This window comes from Eschrichtius robustus, chromosome 14 (assembly GCF_028021215.1).
Source record: "Eschrichtius robustus isolate mEscRob2 chromosome 14, mEscRob2.pri, whole genome shotgun sequence".
NCBI lineage: Eukaryota > Metazoa > Chordata > Mammalia > Artiodactyla > Eschrichtiidae > Eschrichtius > Eschrichtius robustus.
In genome coordinates, this window is record NC_090837.1 from 21875905 (window position 1) to 21890862 (window position 14958).

The 14958-nt window shown below is 38.9% G+C and overlaps 1 protein-coding gene across 9 annotated transcripts in view; it reads right to left on the bottom strand.

The window, feature by feature from the left end:
• Positions 1-14958, bottom strand: part of MTMR3 (myotubularin related protein 3) — a 145579-nt gene that overhangs the window by 54065 nt on the left and 76556 nt on the right. For 8 of the 9 annotated variants that reach the window (XM_068563281.1, XM_068563282.1, XM_068563280.1 and 5 more), the window contains exons 3-5: positions 9051-9136; positions 1170-1259; positions 625-741 (exon numbers count right to left, since the gene is read on the bottom strand). In XM_068563281.1, the coding sequence (XP_068419382.1) occupies positions 625-741; positions 1170-1259; positions 9051-9053 (210 nt within the window). In that variant the 5' untranslated portion in view covers positions 9054-9136. Of the gene's footprint in view, positions 1-624; positions 742-1169; positions 1261-9050; positions 9137-14958 lie in introns of those variants that run through there. The other variant, XM_068563278.1, reaches the window with a different exon arrangement.

Consider the following 14958-nt stretch of genomic DNA (forward strand, 5'->3'; position numbering starts at 1 on the left):
CACGTTTATTGAAAACTATTAATGATGGCAAGTGTGCTGGAAGAACCAGTTCACTGAGAATACCCTCATAATTGAAAAGGGTAAATGCACTCGAAAATTGAGAGCCTTCCTTCTCTTCAGCAATATATAGTCCATTATGCAAATACACACTGTACTTGACATCTATACTTATACCACTAAGGAGCCATTAGAATAACTTCATCCTATAACAGAAGTCTGCACTGAGCTCAAAGTACAACTCAACATTTGACATTAAGGTCCAGGAAATTCTCTCAACTGAGGCAGTCAGCAACTACTAAAAATTGAGGAATAAAAGCCTACACAGCCTTTGCAACCTTACAAAGCTTAATGGTACATCATTACCTACTGCGAATCATGCAGTGTTACTAGACAATGGACACCTTAGCTGACAACTACATGTATCATTTTAAATCAAGCACAAGAGTTGCTTGCTAACCTAGTGTCCCTGAGTGCTTAAATTAAGTGAGAGAAAAGCAGAGCACACAAGGTTTTCAAACCAAACCCCATATAACACTCCTCTCTTTGAGAACATTAACAAGTTTTTTTATTGAATACTTCCTTTCTCCATCTACTTTAGTGGGAGAACAGTTGAGAAACACTTACATTAACAAGAGACTCCTTGAACTTGATGTGAAGTCTGTAATTAGAAAGGGCAATGATGGCATCCTCAGCACGGCCCACATACTCTGTGCTTTCTCCATGAAGTTCAAGGAAAGGAACCTTCAAAATGGAAGAAGAAACCCTTCAGAGTTTTGAAGCAGTAAAGCAAAGTGTTCAAACATGGGTCAGGTGAATGGATGATAAACACTGTCACTCAAAAACAGTACATAAATGGGTAAGGGACCTAAAGAGGATGGGTTTATACCCACAACATTCAAGATTCATAAAACCTAGTTATTCATATTCTAGACTACAGAAGGAATGACACAGAGATGATCATCTCAGTGAATTCTCAGGAAAAAAAGTCTTTCTAAAAGGAGAGATGTTTTCCAGCTTACATTTCTATTATGTGTATGGCTGAGGAAAATATATATTTTTCTAATACATATTTTCCTATATATAGTACATTACTTCAGTCCATTAGCTCTGCTACATTGTTACTATGATGCTTAATACTTATTTCACAATCAAAAGTGGCCTGAAATTACCTGAAGATTCTCATCCTCCCGGATCAGCTGCTTCCTGGGAAAGATCTGATTGGCCTGGATGCACTCAAGGCTGTGCTGAGTCTCTTCATCCTGGAAAAACCCAAATGTTTAAGTAATTTCAAAGCTCCTACTCATCCATATTGGGTTTTTCTGCCATGTCTAGGAGCATAATAACAGTGAGAGTCCAGTGACCAAGGTGAACTGGCAGAAAGCTCAATGAAAAAATATTCACCCCCAGGGGGCTTCCCTGGTGGCGCAGTGGTTGAGAATCTGCCTGCCAATGCAGGGGACACGGGTTCGAGCCCTGGTCTGGGAAGATCCCACATGCCGCGGAGCAACTGGGCCCGTGAGCCACAACTACTGAGCCTGAGCGTCTGGAGCCTCTGCTCCGCAACAAGAGAGGCCGCGATAGTGACAGGCCCGCGCACCGCGATGAAGAGTGGCCCCCACTCGCCGCAACTGGAGCAAGCCCTCACACAGAAACGAAGACCCAACACAGCCAAAAATAAACATAATAAATAAATAATAAATAAAAATTAAAAAAAAAAAATTCACCCCCAAAAGCGTTCCATCTAATACATTCGGCGCCTTTAGACGGAGAACAGACCAATGCCAAAAAAAAAAAGTCAAAGAAGTTAAGAACATTTCTATTAAGCACTAATAAGTTGTTAGTATATTACTTTTAGGAGAAACCAAGATACAGTGGCTTTTTTCTCTTAAGTTATAACTTTCAATTCTTATTTTTGAAAGATACATTGTGCATTATATAAAAATGAAATGATGTGACTCACATCTGGAATTTGCTTCAAAATAACTGGAGAGGGAAGGGAATGGGGCATAAATGAAACAGAACTGTCCATGAGGGATAATTCATGCAACTTTTAAGTGAGAGTTCACTATACCACTGTGTCTACTTTGGTTATATGTGAACTTTCCATAACAGAAAGGTTTTTTTCTTTTTAATGTAAACTTAAGAAGTGAATTCTCGGGCTTCCCTGGTGGCGCAGTGGTTGAGAGTCTGCCTGATAATGCAGGGGACGAGGGTTCGGGCCCTGGTCTGGGAGGATCCCGCATGCCGCGGAGCAACTGGGCCCGTGGGCCACGGCTGCTGAGCCTGCGCGTCTGGAGCCTGTGCTCTGCAACAAGAGAGGCCACAATAGTGAGAGGCCCGCGCACCGCGATGAGGGGTGGCCCCTGCTCGCCGCAACTGGAGAGAGCCCTCGCGCAGAGACGGAGACCCAACGCAGCCAAAAAAATAAATAAATAAAATAATAATTAAAAAAAAAAAAAAAGAAGTGAATTCTCAAACTGAAAACATGTGTGAACCACTACCCCTAGCATAATCTGCTTTATATTACAAATTAGATTTATTTCCATTAAGGCAATTTCAAAGAAGCAATAAATTATAATCTAAATGGCACCTGAATTGAACTAATTATAATTTATATTAAAAAGTAGTCTTTTACATTATGCATTTTTATGGTATAGGAAGACCAGGGCAGGGGGAAAAAGCAATCTGTTGGAAAGTCTGACTGTAAATTATGATGGAATCTGTTTACACAGCAAATTTTATATGAGCAAAACCGTATCATGTTAAACTGACAGCACCAGTAAGAAATACAACCACTAGTTACTGGACATTTCCACACATGCTACTTATCGCACTTCTAACAATTTTTTAATCTCAAAGAAAGAAAAATCCTATCTATAAACAAACAATACTCAAGGTTTTTTGTTTGTTTTTGTCTGCATTGCTGCATGCGGGCTTTCTCTCTAGTTGCGGAGAGTGGGGGCTACTCTTTGTTGCGGTGCGCGGGCTTCTCACTGTGGTGGCTTCTCCTGTTGTGGAGCATGGGCTCTAGGCGTGCGGGCTTCAGTAGTCGTGGCACCCGGGCTCAGTAGTTGTGGCTCACGGGCTCCAGAGCACAGGCTCAGCAGTTGTGACACACAGGCTTAATTGCTCTGCGGCATGTGGGATCTTCCCAGACCAGGGATCGAACCTGTATCCCCTGAATTGGCAGGCGGATTTTTAACCACTGCTCCACCAGGGAAGTCCCCAAGGGTGATTTTTTAAAGAAATTTTATCGCGAAATATGTCTACATTTGGAAGATCTGCATTACTCATTATTTTCTCATTCCTCATTATTTTCAAAATGACCTATTCTTGATGTTACAAAATTATGCATGGATAAAAGGTTAATTTAAAGTGCAAGACAGACCTATGGTTTTAACATAATACAAAAAGTTCACTATCGATATGGCTTCAGATTCCACACTGCAACTAACCTTCAAAGAACTGATACTTGTCGGGGCTTCCCTGGTGGCGCAGTGGTTAAGAATCCGCCTGCCAAGGCAGGAGACACGGGTTCGAGCCCTGGTCTGGGAAGATTCCACATGCCGTGGAGCAACTAAGCCCATGGGCCACAACTACTGAGCCTGCGCTCTAGAGCCGGCAAGCCACAGCTCCTGAAGCCCGCACGCCTAGAGCCGGTGCTCCGCAGCAAGAGAAGCCACCGCGATGATAAGCCCATGCACCACAACGAAGAGTAGCCCCCACTCGCCACAACTAGAGAAAGCCCGTGCACAGCAAAGACCCAATGCAGCTAAAAATAAATAAATTTATAAAAAAGAACTGATACTTGTCAAGTTTTGATGTAGTATAATAGAAGAATACACACAACTACCTGGAAAAACTATTAAAATACTCTTCCTTTTTCTAACTATGTATCTCTGTGAGGCTGGATTTACTTCATTTATTTCAAAAACACATACTGTAACAAATTGGATGTAGAAGTAGGTATGAGAATCCAGCTATCATCTATTAAGCCAAACATTTTTAAAAAACTGTAAAAATCAATGCTACTCTTTTACATTAATTATTGTCGGATGAGGAAAAAGTTAATTTTCATAAAAAATGTTATGGTAACATTTAATTGGTTATTGTTATTTTTAAATGAATTAATGAACATTTTAAAGATTTCTCAGCTTTAACTTCTAATACAGTAAATACAGACAGACACACCCTACATAAACAAAAGCTCTTTGGGGCCCTCAATAAGTCAAGAATGTAAAAAGAGGTCCTCAGACCAAAGACTTTGAGAATTGCTGCTCTACTATAATCCACTACTAAATACATTTGTCCTTCAGTATCTGAGGGGGATAGGTTCCAGGACACACAGCCCTCCCATGGATACTCAAATCCCTTATATAAAAAAGGTATACAGTATTTGCATATAACCTATGCTCATCCTCCAGTATACTTTAAATCACCTCTAGATTACTTATAAAACCTAATGTAAAGTAAATGCTATGTAAATAGTTGCTGGTACACAGCACATTCAGGTGTTGCTTTTTGGAACTTTCTGTAATTTTCCCCGATTAATCTGGGAATCCATGGATGTGGTACCACTGACTGTACCAATTAAAGCTGTTTAATCTGAAGTCAGGCTTTCTATAAAACCAGTCTCCTAGTGATGAAACGAACAGCCATACAGAGACTTCAACAACAGTCACTCACTCAGCTACTACCCATAAAACCGTATCTTTGCTACTCTAGCTGACTGGGCCCATTCCCACCCCTCTAAGGGGCCATTTTATCTTGAGGCAGAGGTTTTATCTTGAGGCACAAACTTTTAAAAAGTTTGATACTTAAAATGTATAAAGAAATTAGCGGCTTCAAATTCTAAAAATAAAACTGAAAATGCTACCAAAAAATATAAAACTTGTCATATACTTAGCAGTCCTAGGGAAGTGACACTGCTAAATAAGTATTCACCATGACTGTCAAGAAATCGTAGCTGATAATCAAATAATTTCAAAAGCAAAAGTATAAAAAATCTATTCAGTTATTTATAGCAATAAATAAATAAAAGTTTAATGAAGTTGGTGTGTTTTAGTAAGGTTGATATGACATGGCTTGGAGCCTCCAGAAATATAATTACCTAGGGTGTACGAAGAATGACTCCACTTCTATAAACACCAAAATAACTTGTTATATGAAGAGTTTTGTGTCAATCTGTTCCATTCTATTCCTTTCCACTCATTTCCTCTGAGGTCAATGATTGGGTGAAGGAATAAGGGACATTGTCATATTTGAAAGGAACTCAATTTTCCTATAAATGTTACCTTTTTTTCTTTTAACCAATTTTATTTCCATTCTTAAGAGGTAGTTCTTGACTTAAAGAACACTGAGTATTTACACTCAGCACTAAAGAGAAAAGATATGAGAAAACTTGAATTTAGGAAGTTTTTCTCATAAACCAATAGGGGATAGGCAGGAAAAGCTATGAAATATGGGGGGGGGGCTTTTAAAAATTATTACATAAAAGTACACTGTAAACATGCTTTCTCAGCATCACATTAACTTTTTAAACTCACCTAACTATATAAGGCCTAAACTTTTATTCTCTTCAAGATCATTTGACAGATCATTATTTAAGTGATTCCCAGACTAGATTTTTACTGACCTCTAAATAGCATAGAACTGAAATAATATAGCAGGCTTAAAAAAAAAAAAACAAAACTAGAGAAGCCATTTATCAATTCATTCTTGCTGGCACATTTACTTGGGGGCTAATCCAGGCCAATGTATATAACCAAAGCAGTTACCAAAAACTGAAAATGGAACAAATGATTTTCAGCATAAGAGAATTGAGAATTTGGCAAACAAGATGAGCATAAAGAAATAATATTTCACAGTCAAATAAAATAAATGCTTTTTTAATAAGACTGTCTCCGTTCACGTTACCTATACAGTTTCTGGACTGATTTTCCCCCTTACATTGGGCTGGCCAAAAAGTTCGTTCGGATTTTTCCACACGCTCTTACAGAAAAATCCGAATGAACTTTATGGCCAACACAATACATAAAAATGCATTTAATCCCCAAGGATTAGGATAAACTCTTCACAGACTTTCCAAGAAGAAAGGTAAAAATATTACTTGGCTAAGCATAAGCTGAATCAACTGCCTAATTTATTACAGTTTCTGAGTTTCATATGTAAAAGGGAGGACAAACTTGAGATGGCTGATGGAGGAAGAGCTGGAAGGAGACAAAAGGCAAGGAAGAAAAAGTCTGGGGACTTCCCTGGTGGCACAGTGGCTAAGAATCCGCCTGCCAATGCAGGGGACACGGGTTTGAGCCCTGGTCCGGGAAGATGCCACATGCCGCGGAGCAACTAAGCCCGTGCGCCACAACTACTGAGCCTGCGCTCTAGAGGCCCACAAGCCACAACTACTGAGCCCGTGTGCCACAACTACTGAAGCCTGTGCGCCTAGAGCCCATGCTCTGCAACAAGAGAAGCCACCACAATGAAGAGTAGCCCCCGCTCACTGCAACTAGAGAAAGCTCGTGCGCAGCAACGAAGACCCAACACAGCCATAAATAAATAAATAAATGTACTAAAAAAAAAAAGAAGAAGCCTGTCAAGTGTTAGCCTGATAAGAGGCTTGAAAACAAATTTCTCCTAGGCTAGCTTATTAAGCAGTAGTTTATTAGTAGGAGAATGTATTCCACATGGTCAATTTCCTGCTATTGCTGAGGAACACCAGGCATTGTGGAATCTGGTGGTACTTAATATCCACCAGCGCCATATGGGGTCACCTATAAAATCTTGAAAAGGGATCAGTCACCACAGTTCCAGGCTAATTTCTGCTATTCACTAAACTATGCAGGTAAGAGACTTAAGTCTATATCTCAGAAGTCAACATTAGAGATAAATATTTAAAGAACATGGCGAGTAGAGGCTGACCAGTGGAAATGCCTATAAACTAAATTTATATACAGCCTTCCAGGATAAAAAAAAAAACTATACTTAAGAGTGAAATATCTGTAGGAACATTTGACAAATGTAAAAGTTAAAGTGATTGTCAGTGTGTCAATTCATCATTCTTAAGACTGGTATTAAAGGCCATCAAAAATAAATTTCCCTTGATATAATGTTTGTGATCTGTTTCAAAATAATCCAAAGAGGCCGGGGTGAGGGAGTCAGAAGAAACAAGTGTGGCCATGAACTGATGATTATTGCAGCTGGTTGATGCATATATGAGGGTTCATCATACTATTCTCGATTTGCACAGGCTTGAGATTTTCCATAATGAAACATGAAAACATCTTCCTAATGCTTAACCTCCCCCAAAAAACCTCAATCTCATTTAAGAACTTTTAAAAGTATGAGGATGTTACTCAAATTAGTATAGAAGTATACACTAAAAAAAGAAAGAAAAACCAGTACTTCTGAATTCTCTATACAAAAAATAAGGATTAAGGACACAGAACCAAAATTCTAAAACAAAATATTAATTAATATTACTTAAATCAATGATTCAACAACTTGCAAAATGATATGTAGCTAGTAAAAAATCATTAGGAATCCAATGAGTCAACAAGGAAAAATGTTTAATTCATTTAGTGAAATAAGCAAAATAATTATGTTTTAATTCCAACTACATAAAATATACATATGGACATAAACTAGTTAGAAAGGAACACAACCATGGGTTTTGGTGGAAGAGTTGTAAATAAGTACTTGTAAAAACTTGTTGTAATGCTACTTTATGACAGATTTTTAAAAAAAGACCCACGGTCATACTGCTCCCCAAATACTGCACACAGAAGTATCTCCAGAGCGCACCAGGAAGACCGTCTGCAGGGCACCAGAGACCCCAGCAGCACCAGAATGAGGACCACACCATTGTAGCTATGTGGTACACAATGAAGGACAACCCCTCAGTACAGAACAGAGCTGCTTTCATAAGCCCACCATTTGCTATTCATTAGCATTGGCATACATACCATAAAATATTAGGCAAACACTTTTTCAGTTCATTAAAAACTCGTGAAAACCAATAAAATAAAATATAGTCTAAAGAAAAGCTCATCAGTGTTTGGGTACAGGATACATTAGAAAGTTGTTATGCCCACAAACTAAGAAAAAACTGGCAAAGATTTAAGATGAGAGCAGTTACCTTTGTCGTCATTTTAATATGACACTTCTATACAACTAGTTTTTCTGTTTTGTTTTAGTTTGTTTTTAATTTTGAAAAGCATTTTCCACCCATGTTCCTAATGAAGCTTGAAATTAACATGGCCTTTTCAATTCCTTCTTTGTGCACCAGCATGAGACAGAGTTTGGTTCTAGAAAACATCACCAAGATAGAAGCGGGACAATATTATAGAGGACCATTTCTTTTTTAAGCCTTGGAGCACGGTTTATGTGTTCTCAGGATTGACAGAAATGTGGTTGGCTCATTGCTCCATCATCTCTGCCTGAACTGAGTCCTAAATGGCCCACAAGTCACTGAAATACACTCATTTTAGTCAAAGACGTACGTAGGGAGTGTGCAGAGAGCTACTTCATCTTCTCTGGGATAAAAATAATGCCTTAAAGAGACAGGACAGGGAAGACAGGGAATTGCTTCTATCCAGAAAGGTAAATTCACAAAGAATATGTGTATGACCATATAATTCTCCTATACACAACAAAACACACATGCGCGCGCGCGTGCACACACACACAAACACACACACAGAGAAAAGCTTTTCACGATTCCTTCCTTCCTAGAAAAGGAATAAGAACCCTGAAGTAGTCCAAGAAACATGGGTTTTAGTCTTGACTCCATTTACTATCTGACTGAAAAGAGACAATATCTAACTCACAGGATTAAAGTTAATAGAAGCAAAACTGCTCTAAGACACTAGAATATTCTAAAATTATTACTACTAAGTAAAGAATAAAAGAAAATAGACAAGAGAGTTCTGGGAAAGAAAATGTGAAATGATTTCTCACAATAACAAAAATGGGTAACTATGAACTTATTAGTATTCACTTAATTGTCAGGACAGAGTTCAAGTTCAATTTTCTTGTTATTTCTTAGTACTTACCATGACAGGAGGCCCAGATTAGGAGGAGAGATCCCCGTCCTTTCTTTGGTATCTTGGCAAGGCTTTTCTTTCCTTTATGCCTGGATCTTGAAAAAGAAAAAAAAAAAGAAGGACAAAATTGCCAATTCCCACACACACATCCCCCAACCCCATTTGGCCATACCGTAATTAAAGAAACTGCATATACAAGGACCTAAACACCTGACCAGGGGCTTCCCTGGTGGCGCAGTGGTTGAGAATCTGCCTGCTAACACAGGGGACACGGGTTCGCGCCCTGGTCTGGGAAGATCCCACATGCCGCGGAGCAACTAGGCCCGTGAGCCACAACTACTGAGCCTGCGCGTCTGGAGCCTGTGCTCCGCAACAAGAGAGGCCACGATAGTGAGAGGCCCGCGCACTGCGATGAAGAGTGGCCCCCGCTTGCCGCAACTACAGAAAGCCCTAGCACAGAAACGAAGACCCAACATAGCAATCAATCAATCAATCAATCAATCAATCTTTAAAAAAAAAAATTTTTAAAAAAAGACCTGACCAGAGTCAGCCAAGGAAAAGCTGAATATCACCCAGCCAATCCCCACTAGTCAAATCCAAACTCCTTAACTCCCTTGTGAAAATCCTCCTGGTCGTAAACTATTTGAGCAAAAAAGTAGCAAAGGCTCATGTTCTGAATGTTGATAGCAATACAAAAAATATTACAAACCTTAGATGAAAATAATAAAGCAATAACTAAAACTGACCTGCAAATGCAAAAACAATATTCTTGTAATATTACAGTATGTTTTTGTGGTTATCTGTAAATTCAAAATGGATCTCCCCATCTGTGGGAACCAAACTGGCTTAGTAAAAAAATATGAAAAAACTGCCTTTTGCCCCAATATCCTATGCTCACTGAAAACTCACATAAACTGCACTAATACCTTTACCTGGTTTTCAGAAACAACTATAAGAGTGGGGGAGGAATACCTAACAAGAAACTCAAAGACAGGCTAGTAAGAACACTATCGTCTCTAATAAGTAGCTTTTTATAAAAAAAAATAGATACATTTCATGCAAAGCCACCATTTCTAGTTCACTAAACTTCCATGAATATAGGATATTTTAGGCAGTCTGGCATTCAATATTCAAAGTAAACTCTTTGTGAGCAGTGAAAGTGAGGGAACAGAGGACATCAAAGAAGCAGCAGGGCCCAGAACATGTGGAGCCTTGTGCAGTTATCAACAGAGGAGTGACATGAGGTGACTTAAAGGATGGCTCTGGCTATAGGGTGGGAACAGACTAGATTGTTGGGGGAGCTGAGGGAGCACAGGAGGAAACAGGAAGACCTGTCAGAAGGAAATAATCACCATAAGAAGTAGTGATGGAAATGGTGAGACATTGCTGGATTCTGGATATATTTTGAAATTACCACCCACAGGATTTGAGCTAATTCATTAAATAAAAGAAGTCACACTTTCTGGCTTCAGCATCTAGAAGCAAGGATTTCCCATTTACTGATGAGGGAAAACATCAGAAAATGGATTACCCACTCTGTGCAGAGGTACAGGAGGGAGAACAGGGAATCAAAGGTTCCGTTTTAGACACGTTATATTTGAGATGTCTAACAGATATCCTGTTGAAGACACCAAGTAAAAGCTGAACAAACTAGCTTGGACATGAAGAAGATGGAAGCTAGAGATAGTAACATAAATGTGGGAGGCATAAGTGTGTGGATGGCATTAAAGCTAGTAAATTCTGGGGCAAGTACAGATGGAGAAACTAAGAGGACCAAGTGGTGGTTTGGGGTACTCCATTGTTCAGAGGCTAGAAGGATGAGGAAGAACCAAGTGGTTTAGTAACAAATCAACTCAGAGTCATCATTCTTACCATTATTCAAACCTAAAACATGTCTTTGTGATATAACCTAGCTCAAGAACACAGATTAGCATAAAATTCTCATTTATTCATTCATTTCAATAAATATTTATTCAACACCTAATATATCCCAGGCACTGCTCTAGATCTAGGGGAGACAACTGTAACCAAAAAGTCATGGAGCTTAATTTTAATGCCTGGGACTTCCCTGGTGGCGCAGTGGTTGAGAGTCCGCCTGCCACTGCAGGGGACATGGGTTCGATCCCTGGTCTGGGAAGCTCCCAACGTGCCTTGGGGCAGCTGGGCCCTTGCGCCACAGCTACTGAGCCTGTGTGCTGCAGCTGCTGAGGCCCATGTGCCTAGAGCCCGCGCTCCGCGGCAAGAGAGACCACCGCAGTGAGAAGCCCGCACACCGCGGCGCGGGGTGGCCCCTGCTCGCCGCGGCTGGAGGGGGCCCGCGCGCAGCAAAGAAGACCCAATGCAGCCAAAATAAATAAATAAATAAAAGAATCCGCCTGCCAATGCAGGGGACACGGGTTCGATCCCTAGTCCAGGAAGATCCCACATGCCACGGAGCAACTAAGCCCGTGCGCCACAACCACTGAGTCCACGTGCTGCAACTACTGAAACCCGCACGCCTAGAGCCTGTGCTCCGCAACAGGAGAAGCCACCACGATGAGAAGCCTGTGCACCGCAAAAAGAGTAGCGCCGCTCATCTCAACTAGAGAAAGCCTGTGCACAGCAACGAAGACCCAACGCAGCCAAAAATAAATTTTAAAAATGAAATAAAATAAAAATTTTACTGCCTGCCTTCCCCACTAGAAACAAATAAATAGACATGTTTATATTAGGTAGCTGGTAAGTGTTACAAAGAAAATAAAGCAGGGTTTAGGGATAAGGAGTAACAAAGAAGTGCTGTTTTAGATGAGGTGGCAAGGGTATGTAAAGAGGCCACCTGTTGGAATTAATTAAAAAGGAAAGGAGGAAAAAAAAAAAAGGAAAGGAGGAAAGGTAAAGAAATTATTCCTGAGGGTATGAACTTATTAGAAAAAAATCTCTTAAAAATCACTTTAAAAAGAAACACCTACTGGATGAATTTTATTTTTAAACTGTCCTAATGTTGTGCAAAAGATATTTGTGTTTTAGAATTAAATGTCTAATGACAGTATCATATATATATTCAAACTGCTATATTTTAAATAACTCAAATAGAAGTGGATTTGAAGTTTTGCAAAACAGATAACAAAGTGCAACTCCAGTGATGAAGATATTAACATAAAAAAGGTAGTGGAATATGGAGAACTTGAAACCTTCATGCACTGCTGTAGAAAATGGTTTAGCAGTTCCTTTAAAAGTCACCATATGAGTCATTAACTCCATTCCTGGGTATATACCCAAGAGAACTGAAAACATATCCACACAAAAACTTGTGTGTTAATGTTCACAGCAGCATTCTTCATAATAGCCAAGAAGCAGAAACAACCCAAATGTCCATCAAATGATGAAAGAATAAAATGTGGTATATCCACACAATGGAATATTATCCAGCAATAAAAAAAGACTAAAATACTGACACATGATACAATACGGATGAACTCTGAAAACATAATACTAACTGAAAGAAGCCAGGCACAAAAGACCATATTGTACGATTTCATTTATATGAATTGCCCAGAATTTTAAATCTAGGTAGAGACAGAAAACAGATTAGTGGTGGTTTAGCACAACATACTAAAAACTCCTGAACTGTATGCTTTTAAAGGGTAAGTTTTATGTGATGTGTAGGTGAGGAGTATGAATATAATCAAACTCTTCATGAAATACTAAAAATAATCTTACTGCAAAAATGTTATGGAACTGACCCAGCAGCAATGAGCATTCTAAGCATCTAGACCATGGTATCTAAATACTAATTCTCACTTCAAAAGGAGCCAACAAGGCTCCTGAGAAATAGCCAATTACAGGTCTAGAACAGAAAATGTGTAAGTTGATCCTGGAACATTAAATTGGAAAGCAAGGAAACTATCAAAGACTACTAAGCGTATATCAAAAGGACTCCAGAGCCAATCTAAACAGAATCACTGGTGAAAATGGAATAATTTGAGCAAAAATAATAAGCGCCATGTATTGAATTTCAATATGTTTAATTATAAGTTCATAATATTTCTCTCTCTCCCTCTCATTGGTCACCACTGGAGGAATGCTAAGTAAGCAACTTCTTATTTTTGAAACTGGTAAATAAAGGCAAAGAATTAGTATTTATCTTGCTTTTCCTATATAAACTGAACCTCTGTACAACCAAGTAGTTGATGGGGGTAGTATTTCACCTAATACACAAACAAGACACAAATAAGTATCACCATTTTACAACTGCTAATGAAATATAGGATGAACATAATGATCTAGTCTAGAGAAAGCTATAAAAATATAAAAATAACCCAAATTCTTTAAACTGCAAGACAGAAGAGATCAAAGGAAAACTCAGATTAAAAAAGAGATGTGACATGTCAACCAATTGCAATATATGGACTTTGCTTGGATCCTAATTCAAAGTATGAAAATAATTTGAGACATTTAGGGAAATCTGCCCATATAATATTTGATGTTATTTATTAATTTTCTGTATAACTGACAATGTCACAGTGGTTAGGAGGTTTCTGTGGTTATGGCTTTTTAGACGTTTCTTTTAGATATACAATTGAAATACGTACACATGAAGTAATATATCACGTAATAGGCAAAATGAGTAGGAGTATGTATCTATGAAACAGGATGGGCCCATGAGTTGTTAGCTTCTGAAGCCCAATGAGATAAGTAAATGGAGATTAACCTATTTTCTCTACTTTTATACATTTGAAATTTTCACAAAGTTTTTACTTTCCTTTTCTTTTATTTTTTTGATGTGGACCATTCTTAAAGTCTTTATTGAATTTATTACAATATTGCTTCTGTTTTATGTTTTGGTTTTTTGGCCGCAAGGCATGTGGGATCTTAGCTCCCCGACCAGGGATCGAACCCGGGCCCCCTGTACTGGGAGTGCAGAATCTTATTAGCCACTGGACCACCAGGGAAGTCCCTGATGTCTTCCATTTCTACACCAAATAAAGACTGTAAAATGGTGTGCTGCACTTTGGTCAATCAACAATTACCTGAGAACTAACTACGTGTCAAACACTATGACACTGTGCTGGTTCCTGCACTAAGGAGCTCATATCCCAGTGTGGAAGACAGAAACAAATAATTATAATTACAAATTGTGCTCAATGTGATAAAGGAAACAAACAGGATGCTGAGACAGAGACTGAGAGGGTGGGGGTATGGGAGTCCTACTTTAGATAAGGTGGTCAGAAAAGGCCTCTCTGTGCAGCAAGGCCAGTTTCTGGTACAGAAAACAGCATGTGTTCCTGACAAGGAAAAGACTTTGGCATTTCTGAAGGATTAAAAAGAGGAAGCCAGTATAGCTAAAATGTACTGAGCCAGAAAGAAGAGTGGCCCAACTTGAAGATGGAGAAATGTACAAGAGGATAATGTAGATAGTAAGGAGTATAAATTATATTCCAAGTGCAACAGATTATATTCCAAGTGTCAAAAATTCATTGACAGATTTTAAACAGCCGAGTGATATGATTTGATTTTAAAATAATTCTGATTACTGTGTGGTGAATGGATTAGAGAACAAAAAGAATAAAGAGAATCAGGAGACAATTACAGGGAGGAAAATGGTAGCTTGATTTAGAAAGGAGGCAGTGCAGATAGAATAAAAGCATAAGGATATAAGTTATTTTAGAGTATAACTGACAGTAATAGGTAAAGGCCTAGATGTGGGGGCTAAGGAAGATTAAAGAATTTATGGTGCAAGAGGGGAGATAAGAAAACAGATAACATAGTTCAAAGTAAGAGGTGCTGCTTTAAACATCTGAGGAAAGGTAAAACTTTCTCCAAGATCATGGGTACTCTGCAACCAATATGAATCACGAAGCTGCTGGAGGTCCTTATAATATTAATATTACAAAGAGCAGATATAGCCAATCATTAAAAAGTAGTCAACAACTGACTT